General features: G+C 46.0%; 1 protein-coding gene across 1 annotated transcript in view; it reads right to left on the bottom strand.

Moving 5' to 3' along the window:
• Positions 1-2,882: 2,882 nt before the first annotated feature.
• AK8 (adenylate kinase 8) overlaps positions 2,883-24,007 on the bottom strand; it is a 181,588-nt gene continuing 160,463 nt past the window's right edge. The window contains exons 12-13 of the mRNA XM_040324427.1: positions 6,068-6,148; positions 2,883-3,344 (exon numbers count right to left, since the gene is read on the bottom strand). Coding sequence (XP_040180361.1) covers positions 3,089-3,344; positions 6,068-6,148 — 337 coding nt within the window. The 3' untranslated portion in view covers positions 2,883-3,088. The remainder of the gene's footprint in view (positions 3,345-6,067; positions 6,149-24,007) is intronic.

Genomic DNA, 24,007 nt, shown 5'->3' on the forward strand with positions numbered 1-24,007 from the left:
TGGTAACTTGACCTGGTGGTCTGCTTTAGAGGCAGATTATTCACCATGGATTATCAACTGGAATTGAATTTGTAAACAGGTGCTTTGGATCCCTTATTTGTCCCCTGCCATTCACACAGACAGTTATTGACCTACAGCCAGCAAACTAATATAATGATGGCGTGGCCCATAGGTCTATGGGTGCTATGCCTACTCATGACATAGTTGCTCAATTTGGACTGTACAAATTATCATTTAGGAGCTAATCCCTACTGTCACCAGCAGGAGGTTGGGGACCTTAGCTTCACAAGTGGCAGGGGGGACAAGATTTTTTTGCTGTAAAATAAGAGAAGGCTTGGATCCCTGTCAGATTTTTATTGGTGCTCGAGTTGGAAGTTTTCCCTCGCTTGTCTGGTGAAACAGTTGTAGGTGAGGGGGAAATGTCTCTAAACCGCATTCTGATAACCGTAACAATAAGGGGTTCTAATCCTTCCCCACGCTACCTAAAATGAATAAAAAGTTTAATTCTACACAATGACATCATGACATGAGCATCTGCCTAGGTAAAGGAGGTATCTAAAAGACGGTTTAAGAATGAAAGGAAGAATCTGACTAAAGCTGGCCATTAACCCATAGATTTATTTGGTTTAGCCTGTGGCACCTGCAGCTGTCAAGGCACTTATACAGCGACTGCATCCCATTGGATGTAGCCTTTGTTCAGCCAAGAATTTTCCACCCCGCTCTTTCCATCTTTCAGTTGAAGAATGTGAGTGGTGCCAATAGGACCATCTACTGGTAGAATGTCTTTTATTTAGGACAGAGCACTGACAAACAATAGAGAAAATAAAGCCCCTCAGACACAGCTAGGGTGATTTTTGACATAAGTAGTTATAGTGACAATGTAATAGAACACTTATAAAAAGATCATATACAAATAATCTCTTCCCACCGGGACCTTAAAGAGGATTCTAAAGCTAGCCATAGATGGTTCGTATCTCATCCGGTTTTTCTAGGACTGGTAAAAATGTTAACTATCTATAGGCAGGCTGATTGTACCCAAGTTGATCCATCGATCAACTTGGGTAGAACCAGCATGTCAGATTGATTTTTACCCGCAAACTTTTCCAGTGGCTATAGCCACTAGCAATAATCGCTGTTTTCCTGGCAGGGACAGCTTACTGCACCCCTCCCCCGCCAGAAGAACACATTAGCTTCCCGGGGGAAATTTCTGTGGTTTCAGGAAAGAAAATTGTATCTATGACAGGGCTCAAAATTTCAAGTCCTGAGCTACTAGCCAGGCCTCAAGGCGTACTCGCCACCAGTTGCCCCGCCCAACTCCTACCATATACCGCCCCCTAATCTCTCCCCTAATCTCTCCCCTAGACACGCCCTCATAAATCTCATGAAATGACACTTAAATGTTTTATGCAGAATTAAGTTATAAAAATAAATATTAACAACAACTTTATCCGTGCCCAAAAATGCAGCCTGCCCATGTCTACCAATGCAGCATGTGTCCCTAGTGCAGCAAAATGTCCCCAATGCAGCGAAATGTCCCCACTTTGCAGCCAAAGTTCCCCCACATTGCAGCCTACCTGTGCTGGGTAGGAGAGGAGCCGCCGCTGCCTGGTTGTTCAAATCGCGAGTAACATAACAGCTTTCAATTCAATAGTTCCCCCGCCAAGCGCCTCATATACAGCCCCTCCCCCCTTGCCTGGGAAACTTTGATAGACAGATCACCCATCCCAGGATTGGATGGGTGATAGTTTCCCGGACAAGGGGGGAGGGGCTGTATATGATGCGTGTAGCGGGGAACACAGCTATTAAATTGAAAGCGGTTATGTTCCCCGCGCTCTGAACAACCAAGCAGCAGTAGTGGCGACTATCCTCTCCTTGCTCGCTCCCCCTGCTCCCAGGCAGCCCACACTCGCCAGCCCTCAAAATGTACTCGCAAAATGCGAGCAGGCGAGTGTAAATTTTGAGGGCTGATCTATGGCCTGCTTTAAGAATACAGAGGAATCGTGTGTCCAACTGATTTCTTATACAGTACTGTCCAATACATTTCAATAAGAATGGGGCACTGGGGGAACCAGTATACATTTAACTGAAACCTTTCTAGGGGGCAAGAAAAAAGGGGTGGGGAGAAAAAAAGGTAAGGTATGGTGGGGGGGATGAGAGAAGAAGGGTCTAAAAAGAGTAAAGAGATTAGAAAGGGTGCAGTAGGGGAGAGTGTTCCTGTGCTACTTTTTTTTACATTAGTGTTGTCTGTACCTTGAACAGCTGTTAAATAAAACTTTATTTAACTCAAAAAGAGGCTTTGTTCCCAAAGGGCGGTCCAAAACATCTGTTACAGCAGCTAAGATAAAGCTCCCCCTCATGGAACATCTACATCACAGTCATCCCTATCAGTTTTTAAAGGAGTCGGCATATCCTGGTATTATGTTTGTGTAAAAGCAGTCGAAGGCCACCAGGTATCCCTAAACTTTTCTTCTCAATGGTAAAGTGACACAGTCAAGTCTTCTATTTGTCCAGGTTCATTGAGCTTGGCGAACCAGAAGGTCAATGCTGGGGATTTGGTTGTTTTCCGGAAAGCTGGTATACAAGATCGTGCCGCGTTGAGATGGATCGTCAAGGAAGATTGGTACTGAGTAAGTGGGACCTGACTGATGTGTAGTAAATAGGCCACACAGTGATGGCTGCAATCTACTAAAGTCAGTTGAGAAACAATGCAGAAAACCATCTTCCACTGATAGAATTTCGACCAGTTCATTAGGAACCAGTGGAAATTTGCTCAATGTTCAACCAGCTTAAAATCTTTTTCATATACTTTAATAAAAGAACCCTTGAAAAAGGCAATGATTTTGTAAAGAAATCAAAAAAACTGAAAATAAATCAAACACTGAAACCGATCAAATAAAAGATTTAATTGTCATTTAAATGTGTCTAAGTGAACACCGTCAGTTTATATTTGAGGTTGGTGTTCCACGATGACACTGCTGAACTTGGTAGGTGCAGAGACTCGGCAGCCTTAGGTGGAATAAAAGCACACCTTGTGGATCAGCGCTAGCTAATTTAAGCTAATAGGGAGCGCTGTATATGCTGCCAGTGATTAGGGAGATGGAGAGTCCCCAGGGAGGCTCTTGGGAAGGGGCTTGACAATGCAGCTCTCAATAAACTCAAAGACGGTGTATGGGTCTTGATCAGCGTTAACATGAATGACATCTTGATAAAATTCCTCCAGCTCCTCGGCATTAGCATGATACATGTCTAACCTCGCCCCAACAGTTTCCTCTGCGTCCTTGGGGTTCCGCTGAAGACGATTGTGAACCTCTACTCTCGGGGCCGGCTTGTAGAGGCTGTGATACCTGCACAAATATACAACATGGACTGTTATGTCTCAAGATGATCAAGAGTAAGATACATCGTTATAAGTATTGCGAACATGACCTGAAAATGTTGAGGGGGGTTTTACATTTTTACCTGCTTGATACTACAGGACTTTATGAATGCAGAGATTATGGGATATGCCACATAGATTGCCTCCTTATATCAAACAGTTAAAGAGGAATGGGTTTTACTTCCCCCTTATTTCCCTGCAAGGGTAAAGCATAATGGGCTACTATGCATGCGCGCTGGAGCCGCCAGTCACGGCATGACCCCTTTCGAAACGGCACAATCGCCGTTTCTAAAGTGCGCCTGTGCCGTAGACATCGGCGCACGGCTCTATTGTAAATATCTCCTAAACCATAGAGGCACGCGCCCCTAGTGGCCTGCGCGAGAGGAGACCTAGCTACGGGCTCTCGCGCAGGGGAGCCGACCTGCCACCGTAAAACGACGGCGGCTGGTCGGCGGCTAAATAAATCGGCTAAATACAATCCAGGTACATCAAAACAAAAGGTGTTAAATGCCTCACAGCCAGGGCTGTAGTAGAAAAGCCTGTTCCCTGCCAGCACACTGCAGAAACTGGTCTTATTATCTGTGTAATCTCACTGCAGAGATCTATAGCTCTGCAATCTGCTCATTGGAGATCACTGGTGTGATGGACCTCTGCATAGAGACCACTCTTCCACACAGAGAATAAAGGTCATTCTCTGCAGCTGCTGGCAAGGGACAAGCTTTTTCCCTCAGGCTGTGGCTGCTTTAAAAAGAAAATGATTGTGCTAATTCTATGTAGGCACAGTAGGGCAAGTTGGATAAGGTACAGCAGAATTCCGAAGAAGAGAAGCAAGCCTGAATAAAAGAAAACAAAGGCAGTTACCGCCTCTTTGAACTGGTGAGCTGCAAAATTCTACATTTTCGTTCTGGAGTTTAGATACACTTTAACTGATCTTATTAGTGTGTGTTGTTTTTAAATCGTATTTCTTTATATGGTTTATAATTATATATGTAGATGGGGCAGCTATATTTGCTCATTATATGCCATGCTGCATTATGATTATGCTTTACCAGGCACCCTGGTAACATGCCTAGTACATGTGTTTTGGGGGGGGGCATACTAGGAAAACTATAATATGCTACAGTTTTCCTTAAAGTGGTTGTACACCCTTCCATATACCCAGTGAAGCGAGTGGCCTCAGATGATATACAGAAATTAAACAAATCCTCCTACATAAGTTGTACCCGTTTATCTGGTTATGTAAAAACGCCCAGACACATTGGATAAGGCATAACCAATGCTGTTTTTTAGGGTGAACCTCCGCTTTAAGCTTTGATAATAAAACCTGGAAGCTGATTGGTTACTATGCACCAGATTCTGGGGGCACCAGTTTTAGTAAAACCCCCCTCTTAATTGAGACATGTAGACACTATAGAGCAGGGATATGCAATTAGCGGACCTCCAGCTTTTGCAAAACTACAAGTCCCATCATGCCTCTGCCTTTGGGTGTCATGCTTGCGGCTGTCAGAGTCTTGCTATGCCTCATGGGACTTGTAGTTCTGCAACAGCTGGAGGTCCGCTAATTGCATATCCCTGCTATAAAGGGACATGCTTTGTTCATGCCTGAGGTTTAAGGAAAGCTATCATCTAAAATCATAGAAATATTTCTGTATATACACAGGGAACAAGAGTCACATGTCCACACTTAAAGCGGAGGTCCACCCAAATTTTTTTTTTTTAAAGCCAACAGCTACAAATACTGCAGCTGCTGACTTTTTAATAAATGGACACTTACCTGTCCAGGGTGCCCACGATGGCGGCAGCCGAGGCCAAGCAATCGCTCGTCTCTTGGCTGCCCCCGCCGCCATCCTCGGTGAGGGAATCAGGAAGTAAAGCGTTGCGGCTTCACTGCCCGGTTCCCTACTGCGCGAGTCGTGCGACGCATCAATACTGGTCCCTGCTGTCTCCCGGGACCAGTGTGTTTCCCAGAAGACAGCGGGGGGTGATGCGAAGGGGCGTGAGTCTATTCCCTGAAGTGGGTGCAAATACCTGTATTATACAGGAATCTGCACCCCCCTTCCCCTGAAAGGTGCCAAATGTGACACCGGAGGGGAGGAGGGTTCAGAAAAGTGGAGGTTCACTTTTTGTGTGGACCTCCGCTTTAAGTGTCCATTTAGTCCAATTTTATACCCCCTGGCACTTTTATAATACATATTTAATCCCATCTAATGAGCTGGCTCAGTCCTGGGCTGACATAAAACAACAAAAAAGGCCAACCTACTATTCCATGGAGTTGGATTCAATCTAACAATAGGAGATAACTGACCCATTTGGTAAATACAGGATGAACTGGATTCTCCCCCACAAGCCAAAAAGCTGTACCCTAAGTATACAGTAATAGGGTCTAATGCAGATCTCTAATTGGCAATAACAAGGGTTTTTTTCTGATTTATAGTACTAAAAATCTATTCTTGACTGTAGCTCTTCTATAAATACAGAAAAATTTCAATATTTCTTTTTTCCCCTGGTAAAAACTGCTGTGATTTAATGGGTAAAATCCTGGAAGCGGCCATTGGCGGGAACGTTAATCCACGGCTTGTCGGGCAGACGCAGCTTATGTCAGGTCTTGTACAAACGCATTATAATCAGTGCAAATGTTGTTGTGCGGATCGATGTGATGAGACCATCTCAAAACAATAACTGTCAACCAACCTCTCTCCAGAGACCGGATCTGTCATACGCAAAGACAGACGCTCCACAGCAACATCGTCTGGGATATCCAGGAAGAAAACCCTGCCGGGAGACACATGAAGGGATGTGATTAGTACAGTGAGATCTATATGCTGGAAGGAACGAATGAGACAGAGGATGAGCCTGATGCTGAGACACGGAGAGAATGATATCTAAGAGAAAGCTATAGCACAAGAGGCAGCGTGAGGCAAGCACACAGCTCCATCACCCTCTGCTAGGGATTCCAGGACCTGGGACAGCACTGCCACACATACTGTACAGCTAGGCACACCGCAACCAATCACACTGCAGTATAGTATAATGGGAGGTTTGAATGGTGTTTTCTGATTGGCCGCTTTGGGTTATTGTATTTTGAACATCTTCACTGTTCTTTTTACCATTTTTATTAATAGGGGGATCTCCTACAGAGAAAAATATACAGACAGACAAAACAAGGTAAGGAAGTTACTTAAAGTTTGAAAAACAAAAGTCAGCAGCTACAAATACCACAGCTGCTGACTTTAAAAAAAAGAGCACTTACCTGTCTAGGGGTCCAGCAAACTGGTTCTTTACTGGTCTTCGGGTCACCGGTGCTAGCATGTTTACTGTGTAGTAGGCATGTGCATTTCGTTTCGTTCCGAATCGAAATTCGGACGAATTTTTTATTATTCGGACATTCGGATGCATACGAATTCCCGAATTGCAATATTAATGAATTTACCGAATCGAAAACCCGCGGACGAAATTCGATCGGAATTCGAATTTTTTTTTTTTTTTTGAATTCCGATCGAATTTCGAAATTATATTCGAAAATAGACTATTTGATTTTTCGAAATTCGGTCGAAAACGAACGAGTTCCGAAAACGAATTTAACACATGTAACGAACCTAACTTAACGAAATTAATTAAATAACAAATTAAAACGAAACTAAACGAAACGAAATTTTCCCTTTTGCACATGCCTACTGTGTAGCTGGTTATGATTCCTTGCCGCTTCACAGACGGCTGCACACTGCGCATGTGTGATATTGTTAATAATACCACAGCCTTCTCGGACCTGTGATGTGCCCCAGAAGGTTGCAGTGTTACCTACAACTCCTGCCTCCTCCTCTCCATTGCCCCTTTCTGTGGGGGTCCCCCAAGGCGCTGATCTTGGACCCCTTCTCTTCTCTATATACACACCTCCTCCCTTGGTCACTTGATAACCGCCCACGTCTTCCAATACCACCTATACGCCGATGACACCCAAATCTATCTGTCTACTCCTCACCTCACTCCTTCAGTCTCCTCTTGCATTACTAACTGACATCTCAACATGGATGTCGCACCACTTCTTAAACTAAATCTCTCTAAAACTGAGTTACTAATATTCCCCCCTGTCCGTGCCCCCCCCCCCCCTGCCCGTGACTTTTCCATCAAAATCAACAATGCAACCATCAGTCCCTCCCCTCACGCCAGGACACTAAATGTAATCCTACACTCTGACTTGTCATTTCAGCCTCAAGTCCAATCGTTGTCAAAAGTTTGTAGAATTCACCTCCGTAACATCTCTAAAATTCGCCCCTTTCTAACAAATGAAACCACCAAACTTCATTCACTCCCTTGTTATCTCTCGCCTTGACTTTTGCAACTCCCTTCTCTTTGGCCTGCCTCTCTATAGGCTATCCCCTCTTCAGTCTATCATGAATGCTCCTGCCAGACTTATCCACCTTACCAACCGCTCAGTCTCTGCCAAACCTCTCCTCCAATCCCTACACTAGCTCCTGATCACCCAGCAAATTAAATTCAAAATACTAACCACAAATTACAAAGCCATCCACAACTCTGCCCCGAGCTACATCACCAATCTTGTCTCCAAACATATCCCAAACCGTCCTCTCCGCTCTTCTCAAGACCTCCTACTGTCATGCTCTCTCGTCTCCTCCTCCCATGCTCGTCTCCAGGATTTCTCCAGAGCCTCTCCCATCCTCTGGAACTCGCTACCTCAACCTGTGTGGCTATCCTCTACTCTTGCTACCTTCAGGCGATCCCTGAAAACTCATCTCTTCAGGGAAGCCTATCATTTCTCCAATTAATCTTTTACCACTTCCATCAGCTCATTCCCCACAGTTACAACCTTTTGTACCACGTGCCCCTCCCTATTAGATTGTAAGCTCTTCTGAGCAGGGCCCTCTTAATCCTCTTGTATTTTATTGTATTATAAATATATTGTCTCCCTTTTATATTGCAAAGTGCTGCGTAAACTGTTTGCCCTATATAAATCCTGTATAATAATAATCCAATTGTTGTCTACAGCCGCTGTGTCTCAATATGATATACAGGTGCGCGCGGGTCCTCGAAATTACCTTCTGGGACCCGCACGCACCTGTATGTCATATTAGGACTGGAGCGGCTGCAGACAACAGCATGTCCCAATAGACAACAATGGGGTGCCGGTAAAAGATGTTCCTGTATCGGGCACGCAACTGGATGAACAGGGCTTGACTGCATAGTTACTTAAAAAATGCAAGTATGCATATCTTATATTTGAGGGATCCCCAGGGAAGCAGAGAATCACTGTAGTGGTTGGCACTGATACAGTGATAGCTGTGATCTTCTGGGTCCCACTCAAAGAATGGCTTGTATTTTTTCAATGAACACAAAGTGTTCTTTAATTGGACAACGTGGAGATTGTGACATTACTGCCTTACCTTTCCACCTCATCCAATCAGAGAACACCTTAAATTCATTAAATAAAATAATAAATATAACAAAGTGTTCTGTGAATGGCGGCAGTGCCAAGTGAGCGACCCCCTGTGGTCAGTGTGCAGTAGGGCAGCAGTTTGGCACACGGCTATCACTGCTGTAGCACAGATTACTACAGTGATTCTCCATTTCCCAAGCTGGACCAATGTAGCTATGCAGAAAAAAAACATACCTGGAGTTCGGCTTAATGGTATTTTTTTACTTTGGGTCCCTAAAATAACATTGTATCTATAGATTTATCTTCTGCTGTTAAGTGGGTGTTGCTTAACATACAGTAAAAGTCTTCAGATTTCCCTGCGGGATCTTCTACTCTCCCGAGGGTACTGTTATCTGCACTGTGCACACAAAGCAGTTCCAGTGGGCATTTCATTCTGCACATACAGGGCCTCTTTTCTGACAGATCACTCATGCCAACCAAGTGGTGAAGGCTTGAAAGTCAAAGAGAAGAAGCGTAAAGGGGGAGGGGGTGGGTAATTAAGTATAATCAAGAAAATTAAATCCGCCCAGAAATTATGTAAGAAGAAAGTTTGAATTTAAAAAATAATATTTTTTTTTCAACCAGACCATCTAAACGGCATTTTACAAAATAACTATTCCATTTAACTGCGCCCGGTTCATCTTTCAATCGCAGTTACAGTTCCCCCCCCCCTCCCCCCCAAAAAAAGTCCCCAGGACAGATCTAATCATTTCAACAATCAAGTGTGTAAATGTAATTTTTTTTTTTTATATAAATAAAAAGGGTCTTGAATATTTTATGCACGTTTGTCACAAAACAGAAATAATAACGACAATACTGAGCTATTAGAATTAATATTTATGCTCGGTGGCATGAAAAATTCATAGGGACAGAGAGTGGAGGAGAGGGTGGGGGGGCAGAGGAGGCGGAGGCGGAGTGTTAGATGAGTGCTGAGGAAAAGAGGGGGGTAGAACAAGACTTAATATACATTGGGCTATGTTTACTGGCTGTCTTGATGTTTAAAGATAGTTTGACAAGAGCGGGTAGGTATCTGTCAGTCACCCTTTGAATGGGGAGATGGAAGAGGGGGGAGCGACCTGCTACTGTTGACAGCCCACAGATTGAGTTTCCAACACAGATGTTAAAAAAAAAATCCTTAAAGGACCCCCCCTTTCCTCTGGATTCTTTTTCCTTATTTCATAGCCCGAGGCTGACTGTACAAGCAGGCTCGTTCCATCTCCCCTTCCATCAGCTGAAATTAAGGAATTAATGAGCGCGATATAGACTTTACAGCGGGCCCATGGAATGTTTACGACTTATTAAATTATAATGCGGGCGGCTGTATAATTTATCAGCCAATTAAAGGAAGTGTTAGTTGATTTGATGGAATGAGGACCTACAAAATGCATTTAACTAATAGAGAACCGCGGGCTGGCTTCCGATGGGCTCCGAGCCTCTCGGATTACGCGGCTAATTGCCTGACTTTATGGGGCTGTCACCGATAGCCATGCATATTTTATGGCTTTCAAATACTTCAATTGTGTGTGTTCGTGTTGCTGCTGTAATATGTAGAAGCCTGGCCAAACTTCGGTGTAGTTAAAGTGCTCTTTGCGTGGTAGGCTGGCCAATCGGGGGGAGGAGGGGTACGACATAGCGAACCCTCCGCTCTTCATTAAGGTGGAGAGGTAACACGAAGCCTTAGTGTTAAATGTCACTCTGCAATTACATGATTAAAGGCAACAGCATACGATAGTATTTTGTTTTACATCTAGCTGACACTCATTGCGAGAGATGGCTTTACGGGGTTGGGAGAAGGGATGCAAATTTTTAACAGAAACTACCGGTATTTAAAGTAAACCTCTCCTAATCGCCGGCCGCTCTAGCTGGTCATGTGATGAAGAACGACCCAACAGAGGTTACGTTCAGAGAATTCATCACGCAGCAGATCCAGAGATATAGACAAGTAATGCCTCGTACACACGACCATTTTTCTCGGCAGGAAAAAAAACTATGTGATTCCTCTCCAGCCTGACTTGCATACACACGTTCATGCAAAAAAAAGTCCGACCAAAGCGTGGTGACGTACAACACCTACGACGGGACTATAAAGGGGAAGTTCCTTTTAAATGGCGCCACCCTTTGGGCTGCATACTTGTTTCTGAGCATGCGCGTTTTTCCCCCCTCGGAAAAGCATACACACGACCATTTTTCACGCGACGAGAGAAAGACTGACGAGAAACACAACGAGAAAAAAGAGAGCTGGTTTAAAAAAAATTGCGGGCAGTTTTTTTGTCGAGAAAACTGCTAGGGAGCATACACACGACCGGTTTTCACGACCAATATAAAAAAATTCAGTTTTCTCATTGTGAAAACCGGTCGCGTGTACAAGGCATAACAGTATATGCAATTCTCAATTTTTAGAGAAATAACACAACTTGGCTTTATCCCTTCCTGCCTCCCAAGACTTTATATATTTATATATGCCGTCAATTTATGCAGCGCTTTACATACCGTATATTACACATTCCCTCAAGGAGCTTACAATCTAAGGTCCCTAACTCCCATTCCTACACAAACCAGGTCCATTATAGACAGGAGCCAAGTAGCCTTCCAGCTTTGGAGTGTGGGAAGAAACCAAAGTACCCAGAGGAAACCCATGCAGGCACTGGGAGAACAGTTGGGATTTGAACCGACGGCCCTAGTGCTTCCAGGGCGGAAGTGTGCTGCCCCTTTTTTTTTTTTTTTAACCACTTGAGGGAGGATTGACCAGGCCATTTTTTGCGATTCGGTACTGCGTCGCTTTTATATGGATACCGGCACCAATATGTAAACTGAAAACTGGTGCTGCACCTTAAATTAGTAATGGACTAATAGAAATAATGATGCAGCAAAGGGCGCTACCTAATCAAGAACTAAATGTGCAATGAGTGACCATTAACAGACAAGAACGTATATAGATGTTTCGCTTTAACTGACAATTGCGCGTTCGTGCGATATTGTACACAAACAAAATGTCCTTTTTTCCCTCAAAAATAGAGCATGCATTTGGCAGTATTTGATCACCTCTGCCTTTTTTTTTTTTGCGCTACAAACAAAAAAAACACCAACATGTTTAAAAAAAAACCAACATATTTTTTACTTTTTGCTATAGTTAATATCCCCCCAAAATTTTCAAAAAACGAATTCCTGCATCAAGAGGTGGAAGTGGTTGGTGTATCCTCTAATAGATTACATTTCTGCATCGGTTTAGACCAATATGTAATCTTCTACATATTTTTTGTAAAAAAAAAAAAAAAACAACGCAGAGGTATAGCGTCTACAAAAAGGTGATAGGTTTATGGCCTTTTTTATCCTAATGTTTTTTTTTAACTAGTAATGGCAGTGATCAGCAATTTTTAGCAGAACTGCGACTTTGGGGCGGACAGATCGGACACTTTTGATACTTTTTTGGGACCACTGATATTTATACAGCGATCAGAGCTAAAAATATCCACCGATTACTGTATAAATGACACCCTCAAGGAAGGGGGTAACACTAGGGGGCGATCAAGGGATTAAGTGTTCCCTGGGAGGTGTTTCTAACTGTGGGGGGAGTGTACTGACTGGAAGTACAGAGAGATCGCTGTTCCTGATCACTAGGAACAGACGATCTCTCTGTACTCCTCTGTCAGAACGGGGATCTGTTTGTCGACATTGTTTGAGGGGTGCCCGGCAGACATCGCGTCTGCCATCCATGTGCATCGGCTCAGGCGGCGCGTGTGCGCCTCCAATTGCTCTTAAAGTGGCCATCTTACACTTACGGGGATTTGCGCAGCCGGGCCAACCTGCCGCCGAGATAATGACAACGGCTGGTCAGCAAGTGGTTAATAAAATGTAATGGTTTTTAAAGATATCAGCACATGCTTGTTGAAAACATTTTCTCTATCAGTGATCAGTGTATTCTGACATCAGAGAATCCCTGCTGTGAGAATACAATTGCACATAGGTATGGATTCCTTCATCCACCTCGCTTGTGTGGATGTGAAATTCCATTTGTTTTTTTCAATCTGCCTGCAGGCTTATTGAAAAAAAAAAAAAAATAGGAACCATCTATTGTCAGCTCTAGACAGGAACACACAGACTGCCATCAATATGTCATACAGTGTTAGGCTTTCTTATTAGAAAGTCCAGCATTGTTTCCAGAATGTAAATATATTGTACATTTACATCCGTCCCTGTCCACACAGAGCTTACAATCTAAGGTCTTTAACTCAGATTCATACATACATACATACATACACTACGGCCAATTTTAACCTACCAGCATGTCTTTGGAGTGCAAGAGTAAACTGGAGTACCTGGCAGAAGCCCACGCAGGCAAAGGGAGAATGTGCAAACTCCAAGCAGGTAGTGCAGTGGTTGGGATTTGAACCGACAACCCTAGTGCTGCCGAGCAGAAGTATTTATCACTGTGTTGCCCATTGCCTACTTGAGTTCCTACTGGACAGGCAGGCTGCCTGTCAGTCAGTTAGGCTGGGAAGGATTATGGCTTGGAGCCAGGCTTTGTTCACACGAGTGTACTATAGTGTTCACCTGTGCAAGGGCCCTGTTTGCCCGCAAAGGGGTGCACAGATGTTCTATGTGTGTCCATGCAGGCAGTCCCATTCTTGTCAATTGGGATGCATTAACTGCAAGGACAATGTTGCTGCTTCCAATTTGAGGAGTGGGGGTGCACGGCCCCAAACATGGACATTTTCCTTTGGGGGCTGTGGAGCTGCACCCACATGACTGTCAAATTGGGAGCAGTGGCTATTCCCCTGCGCCCGCTGCTTCCCAATTGAAAATAATGGTACTGCCTAAAAGCTTTTACGCCTGATACGCAATTTAATGGCACATCAGTCTTAGTCCGTATAGTTCAATATTGAGTTGGCACACACTTTTGCAGCTATAACAGCTTTGACTCTTCTGGGAGTCAGGTCAGGACTTAAGCAAAGACAGGATGAGCAAGTTTGGGGTGGAGGAACTTGACTGGCTTGTACAGAGTCCTGACCTCAACCTGATAGAACACCTTTGGGATGAATTAGAGCGGAGACTGCAAGCCAGGCCTTCTTGCTTCTGGAAGAATGGCCAAACATTCTTAGTGGCCCGCCGTGTAGAGCTGACTGCGCAGGCGCCGTATAGTGCCGACTCGCAGCTCGGCTATTTCCGGAAATCTGGTGACGCGCGTTGTGCGACAGGGGAACTGTTTCAAAAGCCGTCAATCATGTAACCCAAGGATAGGAACGCCCAGTCCCGCAGTCATCAGAACCCAGAAGCCCTGGACAAAATCAGAATATAACGGTATGTACGGAGAACAAAAAATAATGACCTGCATACAGTAATGTCCTTAGTATGCTGGCTCTAATGTTAAAAATTTGTTTTTAGGGTGAACCCCCGCTTTAAGATTTTGGCCAGGGCACTCGTGTCTAGGTTGGCAAAGGTTGTTCACACACTGGTTCATAGGGATCAGTCGGGATTTATCCCTACTAGATTTACGGCTCAGGATATTAGGAGGCTATTTTTTTTTCACATTAAAAGTTTTTTATTTTGAAGACAAAAACATACACACAAACCAATGACAGTACAAAAGACAAGACGGTTGCATAGTTTCACATGTATACATCAAAAATCAATACAGCAATGATGGGATATCAACCCGGCGATACATAGAGTGGGAACAAAACCATAATGAAACAGTCGCCATTCAGGGGGGAGCACTCCAGAGAGGTACCATACGAGCGTCCTCCCCACATCGTCACCCCCCCCACTCCCAATTGGGGAAGCGAGGGGGGTAGAGCAGGAGGGGGGATAGAAGGATGTGAGGCGGGGGGGGAAGAGGGACCAGGGCCACCCCACAGAAGCAACCAAATTTTGATAAATCAGCTCCTAAGGAGGGCCCCCGCCCCACAAGCAAAGCAAGCAGGGGGGGAAGCAAGGGGAAAGAATCCAGCTGCATCACAGGTCCCGTGCATGGGGGGGGGGGGGGGACAGCAGGCAGTCAGTAGTGGAAAACAGGGATGTAGAGATTTGGGTCTCATAAATGGTGAGAGCTGGGAGCTTTGTTCATCTTCTGCCCCCTTGGTTTCAGTGTCAGCCTCCCAGAAGCTGTCCCATCTATATTTGATACATAGGGCATACAGTAAGGTGGCCAGATTTTTTAAATGAAATCCGGGGACTTATATTTTTTTTACTAGTAATGGCGGCAATCAGCGACTCATAGCGGGACTACAATATTGCGGCGGACAAATCGGACTAAGTTACACTTTGTGGGAACCATTGACACTAATACAGTGATCAGTGCTAAGAATATGCACTGTCACTGTACTAATGACACTGGGGATAACATCTAGGGCAATCAAAGGGTTAAATGTGTGCCTAACAAGTGTTTTCTCACTGTGGGGGAGGTGCTTTTACTAAGGGAAGGCATAGATCCCTGTACTTGCTTTGCAGGAACACAGGATCAATGTCTTCCACACTGACAGAATGGTGATCTGCCTTGTTTACATAGGTAGACCACCAATCTGTAAATAATGGTACCGGTGGTCATCGAGTTCGACGGAGCCGCTGATTGGCTCCCATACCCAGAAATGCAGGATCACATATATATATACGTGATCCTGCGCAGCGCGACCGTCCTGTAGCAGTAAATCTGCTATCGGGCGATCAGCAACTGGTTAACATCATCAGCATTATGATAACACACAGGCAGAAGGCACTCTATCATGGTTCTAGCTGGCTCTGTCACAGTGTGTCACATAACATGGCTGCTGGATACTGATTTTGTTAACTTATGACCAATATGCCAGAGAGACAGACAAAGTGCAATGTAGTCTATTCACAGACAACGCACACTTGTGTTGAAGCCTTGAAGGCACTGGCAGCCCCACAATCAGATCCTCTTCCCCTCTGTTCCTGATGCTGGACATCGTCAGCTGAGCTCAGCTGCTTCTCTCTGCCTGTCGCCGCCTGCCTCACAGCCTCTAAAGTCTCATTTTCCGGGCCCCCGGCTACTACTGGGTGGGGAGCGGAGGAAGATCACTCCGCCAGGGAAGGCAAGGAGATAAGCAGGCAGGCTGCTGCCCAGGACTTCAGCCAAGGCAGAATAACATGCGAACGGCATACCTCCCAACTTTTTGAGATGGGAATGAGGAACACCTATCAGCAAAAGTATGCAGGCATAGGACACGCCCCTTGCCACACCCCCTCAAAGGAGAATTGTACAAAAAAATTGGATTTTATACTAAAATCTTTTTCACTGAGTTCATAGACGGACACAGCCTTAATCTTGACAAAGTGGGTATTAGCCTTCCTTTAGGAGTGACTAGGCAGAAAGTGTTAACAACTTCAAAGCTGAACAGCCCCACCCAGGGGGTGGTCCTACTGGCTATATCCCCACAGCCTGCACTAAGCAACTCAGTTCGTCAAAAGCAGTACAAACTTAAAAAAGAGGGGTGGGTGCTGTGTCCGTCCATGAACTCGAAGAAAAAGATTATACGGTGAGTATAAAATCTTATTTTCTCTTTCATTCATGGATGGACACAGCCTTAATCTTGATAAAGTGGGATGTCGCAAAGCAGTGTCAAAAAGGGTGGGAACAGCATAAAATTAAACTTCACCCCAAAACAAAGCAGAGCTCCTCAACTAAGGAGTTGTAACTCTAAACAGCTGCCTGCAAAACTTTGCGGCCGAAGAAGGATCTGAAGATGCACTCACATCTACTTGTAAAGCTATGAATAAGCACTGTATGAGAGTGTGAAACGCGTTGGCCCTTTTTCCTGATTTTTTGCTGTGACATCCATGTTGCGACCAGTTTTTATTAAAAGGAACACATTTTTATTTTTGGAGTGCGGCCGTCCCGGTTCTTTCTTATACATTTTTGCAACTTGTAAAGTTTAGTGAAAGTGTGACCGGGCGACCAGGTCACCGCCTTACACACCTGGGAAACAGACGTTTAATGTCAGAAAGCCCAAGAGGCACCTATTGCCCTGGTTGAATGCATCATGACAGGGAGGCGCCCGACCGTTTATGGCGTAAGCCTGATCACGATCTGTCGGATCCACCTTGAAATGGTGGCCGAATGAGACTGCTGGGCCCTTCTTGGGACCAGCCACCGAAACAAACAGTGAGTCCGAACTCCGGAACGGAGCAGTAACAGACAAGTATACTCTCGGAGCTCGGACAACGTCCAAGGAATGCCACATCGTCTCCTTAGGATTCGACGGATGAGGACACACGGATGGCAGTACAATGTCTTCCTTGAGATGGAAGGTCGAAATGACCTTAGGAAAAAAAGAAGGCTGCGGACACAGCACCACCTTATCCTCAGATAGGGAGCCTTTCATGACAAGGCTGCCAGCTCAGAACCCGTCTTAACTGCCACCAAAAGGACCACTTTCTGATAAAGTGTCAACAAGGGAACTTCCCTAATGTTCTCAAACGGTGGCACCTAGAGGCCATGCCGTTAAGGCCATTGACTGTAAAGCAGGATGATGTATGGGACCTTGCGACAGTAGGTACTCTCGTAGCGGTAGACAACTAGGGACGTCTGCTATTCAAACAGACGGACCGCATGCCGAACCTGATGTACAAACGTTCTCACTAGAGAGTGAGCCGCCAGGGGTCGTTGAAAAAAGAAAGCCAGGGCAGATGTCTGCCCCCTAATTGTACTTAAAGCAAATTTTTGGTCCGCACCACGCTGTAAGAACAGCAGGACTCTGGGAACCAAATAGGCACGCGGATGTCACCTCACTTCCTCACAAATGGATATTCCAAGTGCGATGGTAAATCTTCCTGGAGGACGATTTCCAAGCACTCCTCATGGTAGAGGTCACTAAGTCTGACAGGCCCTGGTATCTTAGCACCTGGCTCTCAATAGCCCTGCCGTTAAAGCCAGCGACTGTAAAACAGGATGGCGTATGGGACCTTGAGACAGCAGGTCCTTTCCTAGTGGTAAACGCAAAAGCGGTGTAACGACCATTTCTGGGATGTCAACTGCCGCACTGCAGCCTGAAGGGTCTGCAACTTTTCCACAGGGGAAAAAAACCCATCCCTCTGAGGAGCTAAGAATCAACCCCAGATATACTAGGTGTTGAGTCGGTACCATTACTGACTTCTGAGTGTTCAGTACCCAACCAAAGTGTTGGAGGGTTTGACAGGTTATAGACACGCTCACCTCCAATTCTGAGCTGAAGTGGCCCTCAGAAGAAGATCGTCCAAGTAGCCCATGATAGCGATGCCACGCTGTCTTAGTAGGGCCAGAATTGGGGAAAGCACCTTGGTGAATACCCTTGGTGCCGATGCCAGGCCAATGGGGAGAGCCGCAAATTGATAGTGGTCTTCCCTGACTGCAAAATGCAGATATCTCTGATGCTTGGTGCATATGGGGACATGTAAATAGGCGTCCCTGATGTCCAAGGATGCCAGCTGGAGGGCAGTGACGACAGAGCCATAAGGTCGCAGTACCGATAAAAATCGCAGATCGCCGCCATCTCTAGTAAAAAAAAAAAAATTGCCATAAAACTATCCCCTATTTTGTAGACGCTATAACTTTTGCGCAAACCAATCAATAAACGCTTATTGCGATTTTTTTTCCGAAAAATATGTAGAAGAATACGTATCGGCCTAAACTGAGGAAAAAAAAAGTTTTTCTATAGGTTTTTTGGGGATATGTATTATAGCAAAAAAGTAAAAAATATTATTTTTTTTTCAAAATTGTCGCTCCATTTTTGTTTATAGCGCGAAAAATAAAAACCGCAGAGGTGATCAAATACCACCAAAAAAAGCTCTATTTGTCGGAAAAAAAAGGACGCCAATTTTGTTTGGGAGCCACGTCGCACGACTGCGCAATTGTCAGTTAAAGCGACGCAGTGCCGAATCGCAAAAAGTGGCCCGGTCATTGACCGGCAAAATGGTCCGGGGCTGAAGTGGAAAAAAGGGCAAGTCCATCAGGGCCTTCTTGGAAGATTGGTTCGCAGACCAATTCTTTAACCAAAGTAGACGGCTTGAAGCCCTGGCCAGCAGAGAAATCGTGTTCAAGGCTGGTTCGCAAACAAATTTTAGGCTCTATACCAATTGGTCAGCTAGGGCTACCTCGTCCGGGGAAGCCTGACATGCTTCTAACCCATTGTGCAGCATCTTTGCCCATTGCGTGAGTGTCTGAGACATCAGGGCCCCAACTATGGTTGGGCGTACCACCGAACCCACTACCGTGTACAGGTTGTGGGTGATCGCCTCGGCCTTCATGTCCGCAGGGTCCTTGAAGGCGGGAGCCCCCTCCACCGGTATAGTGGTTAGCTTGTTTAGTCTGGACACAGGAGTGTCCACTATCGGGGGCGAGGTCCATTACAGGGGAAAAAGTGTCTGCTTCTGACGCCATGCTGACCCACACACCTGACACAGGGATTTCAAGGCAAGGCACAGTAACCCACTGTAACGGCTACCCACTGGTGTGAGGGGTATCGGCCGTTTGAGACGTCCTTTTCCCTGGCAAGCTGCGATATGCAGGTACCGCCGGTATCTCCCATCGAACGCCCTTCCAAGAAACGAGACGTGCTACGTTTGAAGGGTCAAGTAGACTGTCTTTATTTGGCATATTTCACCTGCTTATATCTGGTTACAACTGTTACAAGAACAATGACAGTTTCCGCCCTCCCCTTTTCCCAGTAGGGGGCTTCAACACAGACCCCCTGAAACAATGACATCTCCTTGAATTAATCACTTGACCAGTTTCTAGCCGCTTCGGCACCTCACCCCACTTAACATTTCCTGGCCAGGCACATAGAATTCAATTAACCTTTAAAACAATTATCACTCACACATAATCCCCATCAGCATACACCTCACAGGGGGGCTGTTTACCTGCACACAAAAGAGGGTTCATTAGCTATGCGAAGAGTACATTAGCATTCAACAATGAAAAGAAACTTGTCCAATTAACCCTTTGAGCTCAGAATACAATGTGGTACATCCAATGGTGACAAGCCATGCAGTTCCTTGTAGTCCCCCTGCACGAAGATTATAACTGTCTCGGCAGCATGCATGTGTCCGTTACACTACTCCCCCTTTGTGGAACACTCCGGCAGACCCGGATTGATCCTTTTCGGATCAACTTGGGGATGTCCGGTCTGCTGTTAGGGTAAAAGTTCCGTTTGCCTGGACAGTCCGTCGGCCTTCTCATTGGCTTACCAGGTCGGTAGCTGATGGTGACGGTGAAGAATAGAATTCAATTCTGGAACAGTCACTTGCTTTGCTCTCTCAATGGCTCCCAAAACCTGTTGCTGATGCTCTTGGGACAAATACGGCACCACCTGGATGCAAATCCCATTTAATCTTTTGACAATTTCCGCCTGTTTGTGCATTTCAATGTTCAAGCCACGGGACATCTCATAATACATGACATAGTGTCGTTGCATCTCTGATTTCTCACTAGCCAACTTGTCACATTCCCATTTTAGACTGTGATATTGTGCCGGATCTACAGTACATGTCGGGGAAGGTAGTCTTACCCGGTTCTCAGCAGCAAGCGGGTTGATTCCAGCAACGCGGGTGGTCACGGGACAAGCAGCAGCAGGTGTAGGTAAATAAGCCGAAGTCAGAGGGCCAATGTCGTTGCCCAGCACCACCTCGGCAGGTAGGTTGTCCATGATACCAACTGTGGTCTTTCCTGACCCGGCTCCCCAGTCTAAGTGCACCCGGGTGGTGGGTACGTGAAATACAGCACCCCCTGCGACCCGGACGGCAACTGTGCGAGTGGACACGTTCTCTGGCTTTACCAGATGTTTTTGAATCAGAGTGATAGTAGTCCCGGAATCTCTTAAGCCTTGTGCTACTTGTCCATTCACTCGTACCTCCTGACGGTGATGCTGACGGTTATCCGGAGAGGCCGCTTGTATTGGGTCTGCCTCATACCAAATTCCCAGACATTCCTCAGGGCCCCCCTCGGTCTCCAGGCAGTGGGCCGCAGAGGGACGTGATGGAGTGACCTCTGTGTTAGGTTCTGTGCGTCTCCAATTGTTATTTGTAGCTCTCAAAGGGCAATAACGAGCAATATGTCCCGTGTCGCTGCAGTGATGGCACGTCACCCTAGGCGAATCCCGGGGGTAGTTGCTAGGCCCCTGAGGACGTGGTGGGACTGGAGCCCGAAACTCTGGGCGTGGGGTGACGGTTGGAGTACGCGGTTCTACCTTATGAGCCAGCCGTGTAGTACCCTGGCTTACTTTCCTTGTTTCCGCGTACTCATCTGCTAGCCGAGCCGCCTCGTTTAAGTTAGCGGGCCGGCGATCTCGTACCCAGTCTTGTATGTCTGCGGCCAGGTCTTGGAAGAAATGTTCCATTAGGAACAGCTGCAATACTTCCTCCCCGGTGTTGGCCTTGCACCCTTGGACCCAAAGGGATGCCACCCTTTGTAACTGGTTGGCCCATTCCATGTGGGAGTCCACAGCCATCTTCTTGGACTCCCGGAAGCGCCGGCGGTAGGCTTCTGGCGTTACGGCATATCGGGTTAGCAGCGCCTTTTTAACTTGCTGGTATTGTAAAATATCCTCTGGAGCGAGAGCCCGAAAGGCTTCATTGGCTTTGCCCGACAATTTCCCCGACAAAATAGTGACCCATTGGTCTGGTGGTACCTGGTGTAGTGAGCACTGCCTCTCAAAGTCCGCCAAATATCCATCGATTTCCTCCTCACTTTCTACAAAAGCTTTAAATGCAGTGAACGGTATTTTCTTTCCTGTAGCAGCAGGTGGGGGGGTAGGAACTGCAGGTGTAATGGGCTGTCTCGCTCTTAAAAGTTCCAGTTCTTGTCCCCTCTTCATTTGTATCTCTTCCCGTGCTTCCCGGAACAGCTGGTTGATTAGTTCCACGGACGTTTCTGGATACAAGGATAATCTCCGCTGTACAATCCCAGTAATTACATCTTCTTTGCTGACCGGTGCAAGGGGCTCCGTTCCTTCCATGGATCCATCCATTTCGTCCAGCTCCAGCAGTTCAGCTATCAGCTCCCTCCGTGGTCTGTTGCTGGCGCTCCTACCACGAATCTCCAATAGATCTTTCAGTGTGGATCTTTTCAGCCTGGCGTACTGCGACTCCATTCAGAACTTGCTCTTTGGATAAAAGGACCATCCCACTGCTGCCACCAATGTAACGGCTACCCACTGGTGTGAGGGGTATCGGCCGTTTGAGACGTCCTTTTCCCTGGCAAGCTGCGATATGCAGGTACCGCCGGTATCTCCCATCGAACGCCCTTCCAAGAAACGAGACGTGCTACGTTTGAAGGGTCAAGTAGACTGTCTTTATTTGGCATATTTCACCTGCTTATATCTGGTTACAACTGTTACAAGAACAATGACAGTTTCCGCCCTCCCCTTTTCCCAGTAGGGGGCTTCAACACAGACCCCCTGAAACAATGACATCTCCTTGAATTAATCACTTGACCAGTTTCTAGCCGCTTCGGCACCTCACCCCACTTAACATTTCCTGGCCAGGCACATAGAATTCAATTAACCTTTAAAACAATTATCACTCACACATAATCCCCATCAGCATACACCTCACAGGGGGGCTGTTTACCTGCACACAAAAGAGGGTTCATTAGCTATGCGAAGAGTACATTAGCATTCAACAATGAAAAGAAACTTGTCCAATTAACCCTTTGAGCTCAGAATACAATGTGGTACATCCAATGGTGACAAGCCATGCAGTTCCTTGTAGTCCCCCTGCACGAAGATTATAACTGTCTCGGCAGCATGCATGTGTCCGTTACACCCACCCTCCTAGCTGCAGCAGAGACAAGAGCCTCCCACTCAGAGGACTCACCACCCTGTAACAGTAGTATGCTGCCGTCCGCCACTTAGTAGAGCTGCTTCCTTGTCAGATATGCAGTCTGACCCTTCAACAGCATGTGTCTGTCAGTCTGTGCTGTTTAAGTGATGTCTGATAGATGGCAAAATGGCTACCGAGTGGCCACTAGAGGCCATTAACGATCTCAGGCCACAAGAACATGGCCGCCGGGCGGAAGCTAGAAGCCTACACAGTGAGGCCACAAAAATATGTCCGCCGACCATAGCCAGTGCATGGATTTTAGGGAAAAACAGGCCGACAAGCGGTCGATCGACACCAACCAATGCCACGGTACACAAGCGCATGACCACTGGGTGTAGATAAAGCCAGGAGTTCAGGACAAAGGCCGCCGAGCGGCCGCTAGAAGCAGCCACAAAAACACGGCCGCCGAGCATGTATAGTCAAACACCACCTGGATCACAGCAAAGATGGCCGCCAAGCAGAAGATGGAGGCCAAATACAGCGTGGCCACAAGAACATGGCCGCCAGTGCAGATAGAGCAATACAGCATGGATCACAGCAAAAATTGTCGCTGACAGCATGGAGCAGGACACACAGGTAAGCAAAATCTTTTTAAGCAGCTTATAACAATGCTTTAGTGGACGTATGATTTGGACCAGTGCACAAAGCAAGGTCTATAAAGACATGGATAAGCGAGTTTGGGGTGGAGGAACATGACTGGCCTGCAAAGAGTCCTGACCTCAACACAACAGAACACCATTGGGATGCATTAGAGTGGAGACTGCAAGCCAGGCCTTCTCATCCAATACCAGTGCCTGACCTCACAAATACGCTTCTGAAAGAATGGTCCAACATTCCCATAGACACACTTCTAAACCTTGTGGGCAGCCCTCCCAGAAGAGTTGAAGCTGTTAAAGCTTCAAAGGGTGGGCCAACTCAATATTGAACCCTACAGACCAAGACTGGGATGCCATTAAAGTTCACGTGCGTGTAAAGGCAGACTTCCCTATACTTTTGGTAATATAGTGTACTTTCTGACTTTAGCACAGGTTCAATGTGAACTGGATTAGATGCACTTGTTTCCTGAAATTATGAGATGGTAATCAGATAGATAGAGGACTTCTAAAAAAGCATTTTCTACATCTGTACATGAAATACAATCATTAAAGTATGATACAGCAAGCAAATAAAATGTGAACATTTCAGCTAATTGTTACCATAATATCTTAAAATGTCTATGCGGAGAAAAAGCAGGATAGTTGCCTATTTAGCAGGGGTAGGATTAGTGCACTAAAGCAATGGCTGGTAAGAAAAACAGACACCCCAGGCTGGCAGTGTGCGTCCTCAGTTTGCATTTCATGGCTTCTTTTACAATTTTGAATGGCATGTTCCCCTAATTCAATCACTTA

This window comes from Rana temporaria, chromosome 9 (genome assembly GCF_905171775.1).
Source record: "Rana temporaria chromosome 9, aRanTem1.1, whole genome shotgun sequence".
Lineage (NCBI taxonomy): Eukaryota > Metazoa > Chordata > Amphibia > Anura > Ranidae > Rana > Rana temporaria.